Source organism: Lissotriton helveticus, chromosome 10, assembly GCF_964261635.1.
Source record: "Lissotriton helveticus chromosome 10, aLisHel1.1, whole genome shotgun sequence".
Taxonomy (NCBI): domain Eukaryota; kingdom Metazoa; phylum Chordata; class Amphibia; order Caudata; family Salamandridae; genus Lissotriton; species Lissotriton helveticus.
The window spans coordinates 878,393,763-878,407,730 of NC_136071.1; the positions used below are offsets into that span (position 1 = coordinate 878,393,763).

At 45.9% G+C, this 13,968-nt stretch overlaps 1 protein-coding gene across 6 annotated transcripts in view; it reads left to right on the forward strand.

Annotated features, from left to right (window-relative positions):
* Positions 1-13,968, forward strand: part of LOC144784606 (ATP-binding cassette sub-family B member 5-like) — a 1,313,284-nt gene that overhangs the window by 1,046,934 nt on the left and 252,382 nt on the right. For all 6 annotated transcript variants that reach the window (XM_078663518.1, XM_078663516.1, XM_078663520.1 and 3 more), the window contains one exon: positions 9,101-9,262. In XM_078663518.1, coding sequence (XP_078519644.1) covers positions 9,101-9,262 — 162 coding nt within the window. The remainder of the gene's footprint in view (positions 1-9,100; positions 9,263-13,968) is intronic.

Sequence of the window (13,968 nt, forward strand, 5' to 3'; positions counted from 1 at the left end):
CGTGAAATCTTGTTTTTAACGATCAATTGATTTTCATATGTTTTGCATATGTTTTTAATAATAAAAAGATAGATATATTTTCTATTTCTTGGCATTTGGCCCTGAGTCTGCAACTAAACTCCCTTGTGTACGTACAGCTGACGTTAGAATAAGTGATTTGGTGTCTGTTGTGAGTGGCATATTTAATTTAGCAAACCAAAGGAAGCCTTGTCTATAATTGGTGATTTGAACCCCATTCCTTTGGTTATAGGGGTTATAGGGGTCCCTCTCTGTTTTTCCGGGCAGTTGAACTTGCCCAGTTCTCCTCTAACCACATCCTTGAATTCCACTTGTAAGTTATCATTCCTTTCATTATTACGCTCACTCATTTCAGTAGCATACACAGGGGATAAGCCGTAGGATCCAAAAATATCCACAACTCTTCTTGATTAGGCCATCTCCGAAATGCTAACCCTTTTTTTGCAACAAACATTTTACCACGCGTTCTTCTTCCTTTAAACTCCATTTCAGAACAAAAATACCCCTTTAATTCAGTTCTTTGATCAGAATAACTTCCTGGCTGTACCTTGAATGGCTTGAGTGGTCTCTCTTTCCACAATTTTGTACATAGAGTATGACAAAGAATTGTGTACCACACACACAAATCTACCATCATCTCTACACATTTGCCATTCATGGTAACTGTTCACTTTGGCAAACTATTAACCCTTGGATCGACTGCACACACAGAATACCACTCCATCATCCACATCCAACGCCTCATCTTGCACTACACAATTTACTCCCCCTCTAGATTGATCCTTACACACACAACCAAAATGACTCTTGTTTTTGCTCTTGTTACACAGTTTATCAGTTCCTGGACAAAATTTAGCAATAGCCAGCTGATTAAAACTACCACACCAATAACAACTAAATACATTTTTCCACCTCGTAGGTTCATTATTTCTTACTTCATGTTCATTTTGTGTACTACTTTTTTCCGTTTTCTTAACACTATTGTATTTTTTTCAGTGGTACACACCGAAAATATAATACTATCCTTCCTCACTTAATGCACATATTTTTCTGATAATTCAGTCATCCTGGCAGCATTTGTTGCGCCTTTCAAAGTAGTAGTATCTGTCCCTGCCCATAGCCGTTTTGCACTTTATTCCACTTTCTTTTCATTGAAATCTCACCACTTCACACCTCATCATATATAACGTGTTCTAAATCACATTACACTGCCAAAGCTCTTAAAGCTGACACATATTCATCAATTCATTCACTCTCTTTTTTAACATCTCTAATATAATTTAAATCTCTCACTTTTTTCCCAAATGCCTCCTGTACTTGCCTCAAAGCCTTTTTATGCACATTCATATCTCCAGCATTGTCCAATCCTGGTAAATGTTAACACTCTTTCAATCCTTGGGCGCCCAAAGATAACTTAACTAATGCCAACTGTCTAGCAGGCGAGCATTTGCCTTCTCCCAACACCTCCACATATGCTTGACATATTCAATAAACATATCGTTAACTGCAAAATAATTTGCAATTACTATACTGGAATACACAATGAACACAGATGCAAGATGTTCGGTGTTCCGGCCACCGACAGTCACACAACAGCACTTCCTTTATTAATGCCTTCGCATCCAGTTCAAAATGGCCACCAAACTGAAAAGCCAAAATCAACAAATTGCCAAATTCAATATGGCCGCAAAGAGTATAAGCAGTATTTATTGTTGTGCCTATTTCAAAACGGTCGTCGAAATAAGCATCTGGAACAAGACCTTGCTCATTGTTGCCTCGGTGATGACAACATCACGTGTGTGCACCTTACGGAAGGGAGCATTGATGACAATCACCCCACCGTGCCTGCACTCTACGATCGCTGGGCCCCGCTCACTCAGCCTGCAAGCAATACCTCTCTGTGGCTGCTCTCTCCAACTGCCTGCACTCTCCGATCGCCAGATCTCGCTCACCCAGCCTGCTGACAGGAGCAATTACTGACTTGGCAGTCACATGAGCTCAATGGCCCTCGCTCCATCCTGTTTGCCCGCTTGTTGCCCTTGTTAGGAAGATTGGTTTAATACGTTTATTTTGCATAAAAGGTCAGTGTTATGTTATGGTATGTTATGGGGCATTTGTATAGGCCATTATCACCAAAGAGGTCTCTAAGTGCTGTCCGAGAGGAGACCATGAGGAGAAGCGGAAAGTCAGGAGGAGTGCTATACGTGGAGCTCCAGGCTTCCAGGAAGAGAACAGTTTTTAATCTCATCCTGAAGGTGAGCAAGTTGGTTTCCTTGCGCAAACTTTCCGGAAGTCTGTTCCAAACTGGCGGCAATGTGGTCGAAAAGGCTCTTCCCCCCAGCGATGACCGCTTGGAACGTGGACATACCAGGAGACATGTTTCTGATGACTGCAGCCTCCTGCTAGGAACGTATAGGGCCAGTCTTTCCTTGATGTAACTCGGGGCTGAGCCATAGATGGCTTTGTGAACGATACATTGACTTTTGAATTTAGATCTCTGTGATATCGGTAGCCAGTGCAAGTCCTGCAACAACGGGGTGACATGGGTCCTCCTGTTTTTTTTTTTTAAATCAATCTGGCTGCATCGTTCATAACGCCTTGAAGCCTGGCCAAAGATTTTTTCGGCAGCCCGACATATAGGGAATTACCATAATCCAAGCGGGCCAGGATCAAGGCTGAGACCGCCATCCGGATGGTTGAAAAAGACAGCAGCGAGGACAGTTTCCGAAGTTGTCGCAGCAGTCCCACACAGGTTCCTACCACTGCCGAGACCTGTTGGGACATTGACAGCATAGCGTCGATTTTGATACTGAGACTTTTTACTACGGACGCTGGTTCTGAGGACTGTCCCAGTTCACTAGGCCAGAACGGGAAACATCCTTTACAACGCAACTTTTATCACGCAGTGCCTTTACGACGCAACTTTTACAAAGCAAACCATTACAACGCATTGCGCTGGGGCGCGCTCTAGGATAGGGAATAGATTTAATTTACTATCCAACACCTTCCCTACTATCCACGGGGACTGGAATAGTAAATTAAACTATTCACTATCCAGCACCCCTAAGCACTATGCGTTGTAAAGGCATGCGTTGTAAAAACCGCGTTGTAAAGGCATGCGTGGTAAAAGCATGCGTTGTAATGTCATACATCCGGCCAGAACAGCTCATTCTAGGAGTTCACTGCTGTAGTGACCACCAGCACCTCTGATTTATCCGGGTTCAGTTTTAAGGAATTCGCCGACATTCAATTCACCGTAAACTTCAAGATATCTTGCATTCTCGCCTGCGATGTAGGCAACTGGTAAATTTGTGATCAGAATTTGAGTATCGTCGGCATAGTTATATACCGTACATTCCAGCTGGTTTAGGGCGGTGACTAAAGGCTGCAAGTAAACATTAAAAAGCAAGGGGGACAATGCTGATCCCTGCGGTACTCTACATGCCAAGGTCACAGGGTGAGATGCCAGGTCTGTTAATTGGATTCTTTGAGAGCGATCACTGAGGAAGGAAGCTACCCAAGCACTGGCTGTGCCCTGGGTCCCTAGGTTAGCAATCCGCGACAAGAGTTGACCATGATTAACCGTGTCAAAAGCCGCAGATAGATCTAGCAGAACCAGAGCACGCAGCGTCTTCCTATCCGCTCTCATTCTCATCTCATCCAGCACGGAAAGCATGACTAATTTCGTGCTGTGATGCGGCCTAAAACTCGCCTGGTTGGGTTCGAGAAGATGATTGGCCTCCATGTGATGGGCAAGGGACTGCAGCACATGCTGTTCTAATATTTTTGCAAAGAATGGCAGCTGTGAGATCTGTCTGAAATTCTTCAGATCCTTCTCATCCGCACCTGACTTTTTTAATAATGGAATCATCCGAGCCTCCTTGAAATTGCTAGGGACCTGTCCAGTTTCCAACGAGTGATTGAGGAGCGGGAGCACCCTGTCCTTAATTTGTGGTAATGCCAATCTAAAGATCCTTGGGGGACAGGGATCAGCTGGAGAGCCTGATTTCACCCTCCCGGCTAGCATAGTCAGTTGTTCTTCTGTGAGAGTAGGGAATGAGGATAGAGTAACATCCACCACTGGAGGGCGAAGATTTGGCTCAATTTTGCAGGGAAAGGTTGGAGTGTGCTGGATTGCCACCAATAGATCGCTAATCTTTCCCGTAAAGAAAGTTTGAAATTACTGGCAATCTACTTGTGTGAAGGCCGGTTTTTGCACCCTCTCTTTCCTGAGTTCATTTAGGACCCTGAAGATCTCTTTCTGAGGGTTTGCCGCTTCAGTAATCATAGCCTCATAAAATGCAGCTTTCCGGGTTAGAATAGCTTTTTTATAGGCGGCACACTTTGTGGTATAAGCTGCATGTGTAGGGGAGTCATAGGTTTTTCGCCATGCCTGCCAGTGCAACAACAACGATTGGCATCTCCTACTGTTCCTCCTCCAATTCCCGACAACTGCCATTTACCCTCACATCACCCCTCCATATTCTACAATCTAAACACCCATGCTGTACCATTTCATGTGCTACCATTACACACGATGATTCTTCACATTCTACCAAGATGCCACACCAACCTTTAGCTGTGCAGTAGTCTGATACTCACGAAGTACCCCCTTCTCAGTAGAGGACATCACAACGACAATAATGAGTCTTGAGATCCCAGCTTCATACTAATTCTGCAGACAGATGATGTGAACTGGGACCTCCTCGACAGCACAACCCCAGACGTAGCATTCTTCACCGAAACCTGGACCAACACCACCTCGGGACCGGACATCGCCATCGCCATCCCCCAAGGATACAAGATCTCCAGGAAGGACCGCCCCATCCACCCAGGAGGAGGAATCGCCATCGTCCACAAATCCAGCCTCCGCCTGAGCACACTCCCTGACGAGTCCACAGAACTGATGGAACACCTTCACTTCAAGATACTGGCCAGCCCCACCGCAGCCCTCCGAGGAACCCTCATCTACCGACCCCCTGGACCCCGCGGACCCTTCGCCAACTCCATCACGGACATTATCTCCCCGCAGGCCATCGCATCCACCAACTACACCCTGCTGGGAGACCTCAACTTCCACCTCGACAATCAACTGGACCCCAACACCACATCCCTCCTGGACAACCTCCACAACATTGGACTCCGCCAGATCGTGACCGAGCCCACGCACTCAGCAGGACACACCCTCGACCCCCTCTTCACTACAGGAAACTCCATCACCTTCAGCCACACCACCGAACTCCCATGGACCGACCATCGTTGCGTCCACTTCGCCTTCAGAACACCCACCATCCACAGACACCAGCACCTGCTTCCACAAAGAAACTGGACCAAAATCCCCGATGACCAGCTCACCTCCTCACTCAACAACTCCACCCCAACCATCGCGGAAAACGACAACCCCAACACCGCAGCCCGAACCCTGCATAGATGGATCTCGGACAGCACCAACACCATAGCCCCCCTCAAGAAAAACAACAATACCCGTGCCAAGAAAGCCAGATGGTTTACCACCGAACTTCGAGAGTCCAGGCGCACATGCCGCCGCCTCGAAAAGGCCTGGAGAAACACCAAATCCACAGAAGCCCACAAAAACTTCAGAGCCGCCACCAACGCCCACCATCAACTCATCAGAGAAACGAGGAAAAAAGCGATTGAAGACAGAATCTCCACCCACGCACACAACAGCAAGGAACTCTTCAGCATCATCAAGGAGTTCGCCCAACCCACCAGCGAGTCTACCGACATCCCTCCCTCACAAGACCTCTGCGACAAACTCAGCATCTTTTTCCACCACAAAATCAAGAGCATCTATGACAACTTCGACGAAGACAACCAACACACTGAACCCTCACCAACCACCCCCGACACCCGGAAACCAGCGATTGATGACTGGACAGCCCTCACCACCGAAGACACACTGAAGACAATGAAGTCAATCCACTCAGGGGCCCCCACGGACCCCTGCCCCCACCACATCTTCAACAGAGCCGCCAACACCATCGCACCCATGCTCTGCCAAACCATCAACCGCTCCCTGGCGACCGCCTCATTCCCCGACGACTGGAAACACGCCGAGGTCAACCCCCTCCTAAAGAAACCCTCAGCGGACCCCACCGACCTCAAAAACTACAGACCCATCTCCCTGCTCCCGTTCCCAGCGAAAGTCATCGAGAAAGCCATCAACAGCCAACTCGCCACATTCATTGAAGAACACAACATCCTCGACTCCTCCCAATCCGGCTTCAGAAAAAACCACAGTACGGAAACCGCCCTCCTCGCCACAACAGACGACATCCGCACCTTACTGGACAAAGGAGAAACAGTAGCCCTCATCCTCCTCGACCTATCAGCGGCGTTCGACACAGTCTCCCACCGCACCCTAATACGCAGACTCTCCGATGCAGGAATCCAGGACAAGGCCCTAGACTGGATCTGCTCCTTCCTCTCCAGCAGGACGCAGCGGGTCAGACTCCCCCCTTTCCTCTCGGACCCCACACCTATCACCTGCGGAGTCCCCCAGGGCTCCTCCCTCAGCCCGACGCTCTTCAACGTCTACATGGCTCCACTTGCCCTCATCGTCAGAACCTACGGACTCAACATCGTGTCATATGCAGACGACACCCAGCTCATCCTCTCCCTATCCAACGAGCCCAACACCGCCAGACGCAACTTTCGAGAAGGCATGGAAGCTGTCGCCAAATGGATGAAAAACAGCTGCCTACAACTAAACACCAACAAAACAGAAGTACTCATCATGGGCCCAAACCCTGATGCCTGGAGTGACACCTGGTGGCCCACCGCCCTCGGAAACCCGCCAACCCCCACAGACCACGCACGCAACCTGGGAATCATCCTGGACTCCGAGCTCAAAATGGACCGCCAGATCAACTCTGTCTCATCTTCCTGCTTCCACACCCTCCGCCTCCTTCGTAAGACCTTCAAATGGATCCCCCTCGAACACCGAAAGACAGTCACTCACGCCCTGGTCACCAGCAGACTCGACTACGGCAACGCACTCTACGCCGGAATAAACAAAAACCTCATCCGCAAGCTACAGAACATCCAGAACGCCGCCGCAAGACTGGTCCTCAACCTGCCAAAACACTGCCACATCTCCCAGCACCTGCGCACACTCCACTGGCTCCCTGTCGAGGCGAGAATCACCTTTAAGATGCTCACCCACGCACACAAGGCCCTCCACGGCACCGGACCAGCATACCTGAACAGCCGACTCAAATTCCACGCACCCCAAAGGACCCTACGATCAGCCCAGCTTTCCTACGCTGTGGTCCCCCGCACCAGAAAGACCAGATCGGGAGGCCGCTCCCTCTCCTTCCTCGCAGCCAAAGCATGGAATGCCCTTCCGCTCCACCTCAGACAGACAACATCGCTCCCCATCTTCGCAAGAAACCTCAAAACCTGGCTCTTCGACAGACCCCCTCCTTGATGGAATGGAACCTGCACCCCCCAACTCCCCCCCCACCCCTAGCGCCTTGAGACCCTTACGGGTGAGTAGTCGCGCTTTAACAAACTCCTGATTGATTGATTGATTGATTGATTGAACTCGAGGTGGGCTTCCTTGGGACCAGTTTGGGTCGTTCCCTTTTCATGTTTCCTGGCAAGGTCACCTTCCAGGTATGGACTCTGTTTGCAAAAATGCTATGCCCGTACCATCTCCAGGTGGAGAGCCCACCACAGACTTACAAAGAGGTGAGAGTAGGCTGTAACTAGCTATTTGTGGCTCCTCCTCACAGAGATCAGTGAGACAATGATCTGTGTCTCTTCAAAGGACTGTCTTACAGCAGATACTACAGACTTCGCCCTCTACCCCCTGCCATCTATCTAATGTTACCTGCAGGCTGAATTATTTACAGCCTAATGTATCAATATGGGAACTGACACTTCAAAAAAAAGTCTGTCTCCTCTTTCCTTTCCATAGCATCTGGTCCTCCTTCCTCCCTTATAAGATATTTTAACACATATGCTGTCTGGAGAAAGCATCTTTTCCTCCTTCGTGTACCCTGGGCCTGGCTGTGAACTTCTGGAAGGAACCTGCAGAAAGGTATCACTTGTGCAAAGCACAATATCACATCTAGCACACACGTACAACACACAGGATGACGTGTTCAGAATTTCTGTTCATGGAGCGCAGCGGAACTTTAGAAGAATGGGCCTGTAAGCTTGCATTCAGGTCTCACAGGTAAATGCCTGTAACTATAATTCACCAACACTACATGCTGCCACCACCGTGCATGGATGGTAGTCCCCTATCACTATGAGTTTGTGCTTGGTGCCCCTGTCTGGGTTCAGGACTAGGGTCCTGATTACGAACTTGGTGGACAGGGTTGGTGGTCCTTCAAATTACAAGTCCATTATATCTTACTATATATAACTTGTAATACGGTGAATGGGATATCCGTCATGTTTCCCATCCACCAAGATCGTAATCAGGCCATAAGTCAAGAACCTATCATTTTCGAAAGGCCGGGCCACGATGAAAACATGAACACTGTATTAGTGTGTCATTTTTTTGTTTGAATATCTTTTATTGATTTTTTTATTTTTTGTAGGCACAGTACATACCATAGAAATAATCTGGAAAATGTAACATTACATCTGGTAGCCAAACAATAATATTCAATATAAACTATAGTTTGCCACAGTACTACACATGTTTCATATTATAAAAATCAAAGATGCGCTCGAGGGCGTGTCGTACGAGAAATCCTGCATCTGTTTAGTGGTAGGTCCATTTAGGAAAGGAGGATGTGGCGGGGACCAGTAAACCACAACAAAGCCCAAGGCGCAGGATAACCAAAGGAGTTCGTCTGCCATTTTGCTCCTCTCCTCGGGACAAGCACCACTCACAGACCACAAATATGACAACCTCCACGCCACATCCATGAACTCCTCCACAGGTATTATACCGGGGACATCTATAGGTATAACTGAGCACTGGCTGAGAAGTGCCTGCAAGGCAACATAATTCCCACCATACAAGACAAGTGAAATAAATGGATAAATACATTAATTATAATTTATTGACCTTTGTGTGTTAAATATTTCTCTTAAATTGCAGGCCAGTGAAGGGCGAACTACCATTGTCATAGCTCATCGACTCACCACAGTTTGGAACGCTGACCTCATTGTGGCCTTACAGGATGGAGCAGTGGTTGAAAAAGGAACACATTCTGAATTAATGGAGAAAAAAGGTTTATACTATGCACTAGCAACAGCACAGGTATGTTTTGATTTTTTTTGTCTTTTTCAGACATGACAACTTTGACTGACTTTCATCTCAAAATATTTGTTTTTAGAGTTGTTGAGTGTCAACGAACTTAGTCTGTAGAGAATACAAAATGTAAAGCATATTTTAACATAAATACTTCCATGATAAGAAAATAAATTGCATAGGACTTTGGACTTTTATTTTTAAGCAAGTCCGACAAACACTAGAACCAAAAAATGGCAAGGCTAATAGGTCTGGTTTCAATTTTTCAACTCATCTAATTACAGGTATTCACGTTTGAAGTTTACATGTATTACAAAAATGCTGTGATCTATTGAGATATTCCACAGACTCTTTAAGTGTTTTTTCTGTATTAGCTCAAATCAAAACAATATAATTGATGTACTGAAGTGCCGCCAGAGTACTGTTGACAGTAATTATCACCATACTTAACATAATTGGAATACCTACTTTGAGTATGGTGATAATTACTATTAACAGTGCTGCAGAACTTCTATAAGTGTCATTTTTGCCTCAAGTCTGACAAATATATTTGTGTATGCCTTTGAAGAACGTTTTGTGTTGAGGGACAAGAGCCCATATCATTCTAGCATTAAATGTTGGAAAAGGTATATTGATGATATTTTTTTATTTGGGCTGATTACAGACGAGACACTATGAACTTCTATGAAGAATTTGTCACGGAACTAACTTGTCACCTTATGGCGTTTTTTACGGCTGTGGTGCTGATCGGATGCCTCCCCCCCACCATGCATGAGGCGTTAATTATCACACCTGTGCACCTGTGACTTCCTGTTTGTCATATCGTCCGCTATCAGTTCTTAATTCAGACACATTCATAATAAAATATTGGCGAGTCATCTCAGCCCTCTTATGTTAGGCTTGGTCTTACCCGAACAATCCGAGTTTATACTGAGGTGCACAACCACCAATAGATTATGAACCTTATTTGGTACATTATATCGGTTAGACTCTGAAATCCATGTGTCCTTCTAGATGCCAAAAAGGCATTTGCCTCTTTAGAGTGGAACGTTATACCTGCTGTGCTGGGAAAGGTGGGCCTGACAGACATTTTCTTAAATTTAGTGCAGCTGTTATATACTTCACCATCCGCCCACATCAAAATAATTGACCAGATCTCCAAACCCCTTACAGACAAGGATGCCCTCCTCTTCCTTACTATATGCATTGGTGGTCAAACCACCAGCATGTGCAGTAAGAGAACAAGACGCCCACAAAGGATTATGGGTGGTTGGACGGCAATTGTTGATATATGCCTGTGCAGGCCACTTACTGCTATGTGTCCCTGTAAAAAATCTCTCCCCAAAGCTTTGGGGAATCTTTGAGTTTGGAGTCTATCAGTATTAAATATTAATTGGAGCACCTTTTTCCTCTTCCAGGTGCCACCAAAAGCTTCCCATTTGAATTTCCACTTCAGTGGATCAATGAGCCTGTCCAGTATCTGGGGATTAGAGCACACTGGTATCCCATAGAGGTTATTTATACTAACTATGGCGTAGTGCTCACTACAATTGCTGATAGTATTGCTAGATGGATGCAGCTCCCTTTGACTTTGACTATTAGGATCTTCATGAAAATGGTGGCAGTACCCAAATAGCTATGACTTTTTTTTAACATACCAATCGCCCTTACCAAATCCTTCTTTAATACTCTTAATCAACTAATAATTCTACTGGCATGGACTGGTAGGTAACCCTGTATTGCTTAGACCACGCTTATCATGCCAGTATGAACAAGGTGGCCTGGAAGCCCCTGATTTGAACGATACTATTTTATCGTATAGTGCCAATTTGCATGCTGCTGGTCGCATATTTCTCCAACAATGTTGCATGTGACATTGGAAAGGGATGCAGAATCCCCAAAAAAGTGCAGGTAAAGCTATTTGAGAAGCCCTCAGGAAGTGTAATCGCCTGAGCCTAGCTAATAACACTGAATACACTTGCTACTGGCTGCTTCCTAAATAGGGTGGCAGGATGTTATACTCCCCAGTTGTGGGGGGCATCTGGCCTCCAATTCACCAGGGGAGGGGGACTCGTTCACAGCCTGTAAAACAAGCATTGGCATAGCCAATAGGTCTCGCCTTTGGACCTTATAAGTGTTTAGTTATCCAGCACAGTATCCTTGGTGCAACAACATCAAGTGTTGCATGGCTAAACATTTATAAGGTCCCAAAGGCGAGACCTATTGGCTATGCCAATGCTTGTTCAACTTGTTTTCTGAGGCTTTGAACAGCCGACGTCCATTAAAAGGTGTGAAAATAATACAGGACATCAGCATCAGCCTCAGCAAGGGGGAGGAGCGGGTTTGAGGGTGTGTGGTTTAAAAGGGCCTCGTAGGTACTTCTTGGCATGAGGCACCGCCCCTTCATGGCCCCACCCCCCTCCTCATATGGTGACGTTGTTCTTCAAGTTGGCAGGTATGAAACAGCTGAACTACATATGACACAACTCAAAGGTCAGTAATTTCATTAAAAAAACACTCAATTATGGGCACATCAGCAGAATTATCTGGGATCACCACTAACATGTCAACCTCTGAAATGTATGTTTTCACCATCTGAGAATGGGGCATTCCTTTGAGGGGATGGGACTTTGCACAAAGCACAGCATGAGGCACTTTCACTGACCGCTTCCCCACTCCCACAGCAAAAAGAAAAAAATAACATCAATATGCTGGGGAGGTTTTACATTGCAGAATAGACGTCAGTTGGGCAGACTCCACACAATGAGCTTGAAACCTGCTCTCTGTAGGGGTTTCCACCAGGGGACAATGTGATGGGAGTCACTATCATCTGACATACGGTAACACAGTGTGAGTTGAAAGATCTGCAACTATCAGTAATTTCCCTCTTACATGCTTTGCCATGCTGTAACTAGCACATGCCTGCCGCCTGCTAGTAACATAACTGGCCTGTAAATCCCATGTGATGTGCATAGCTGAAAATAGTTCCCAGGACTAAAGGTTTTTTTAAGAGCAAACATAACAAATTGTACATTTGCATGCGACCTGTGAAACAAGGTAACGGATCTTTTAGTTCCAGAAGCGCACACTGAGGCGGACCACATCAAAGGGTCCTGTAGACCGCGGCTGCCTATGAAGCCAGCTTAGTCTGAATACAAATGAAAAGGTCTGCATGCGAAACGAGCCAATTCAGGCGTGTATTGTTTCGTTATGCACTGATACTGCCAAGCACTTGCTTTTAGATGCATGAAGCCACAACTCTTTGGAAGAGGAATGAATGAGGCCTGCCTCCAGGAGGCGAGCTCCCCTCGGCTTCCTCACAGATTTGATTGGATTCTTCTTTTGATGTTCTTAGTGAGCTAGGTGTGAGTGCTCTCTGGTTTCAAGTAGTTATTCCATCCCACGGCCCACTCATGGGACAAAGGTCAGCAACACCAGCCACGATGGATGAACTCCTCATGGGGATGATTAAGGGGCATCTATGCGTCTGCTGCTGTCAGATCTATCAGCAGTTTCAATACCATTGATCCAGGACAGAGTTGACAAGCCCCAATGTGAGTGATGGGACTTCCCCTGCAGGGTTTGTCAAGGATTAGAAGACTTGAGAAGCAGGTCTACCAGAAGACCTTGGATTCTATGGTGCTTCCCTTAAGATGTATTGCTCATAGATGGCTAATATATCCATTAGTGGATGAAAAACTATTAAATGGAAGCACTGAAATTTCTGCTCATGTGGACGAGTGCCTTCCCATCTCCTGATGGAGTGGGTACAATATCCTTAAATCCCGTTTACCCTGTGCCTGCAAATAGACATCACAAAATTCACTAAAAAGGCATTCTGGGAAGACTTAAGGTCAGACCCTGAAAAATATTAAAGGTGTGTACGTTTTTTTAATATGCAAGGCTCACATATATCCCGATACTTGACGTTCCTACCCCTAGTTCTCAGATTTTCGTGCTTTGCTTACATTTATGCCTTGGCGAAAACCATTTTTCTTGTGATTTTGAAACTGGATGGATGTTGATGATCTTTTTGCTTCTGAAAACATTTTAAAAGTTGGGCCACAGTTCGATTCCAATCTGAGGTCCCACATTCAGAATAATTTGCCATCTACGGTTAGTGTTTGTAGTTTTTTTTTTTCAGAAAGCGCACAACAGAAAATATTTCGTCTTCACATACCCTTATAAAAATGATGGAATGAGGTCAAGGGAGCTCCTCACAGTGCTTCAAATTCCCTCACATAATTAACTCATGATACCCTATGCTATGGGTAATAGTACCTCTGAAAACGTGAGTGGGTCAGTTACTTGAGGACAACAATATTTATTCCCAAAAGCATCTAGTAAACTAGGGGAGCTCATGAATAGTTGACAGAGCATGCGACTAACGTTTGATGTGACACTGTGTAAACAGCCTGATTCTGGAGCTACTGCAGTGTCTGAGTAGATATATCACAGATCTGGAGACAACGCACTCTAATCCTGATAGCGCCATACACATGATGACAGCTTGTTCTCTACGGAAATTACTAAAAAAACACACGAAGTGTGCTTTGTTGATGCACAGGTGGTTAAAGCCGGCGTTCACAACAAAAGAAATGTGTGGTATCAAAACAGCTTTATATTCATGACCACTTTTAGCTTTCACACTTAAACAAGGCAGGGTATTTGCAGTCGGAGGCCCAGGCGTAGGAAGGGGGCTGGAAAGGTAAATC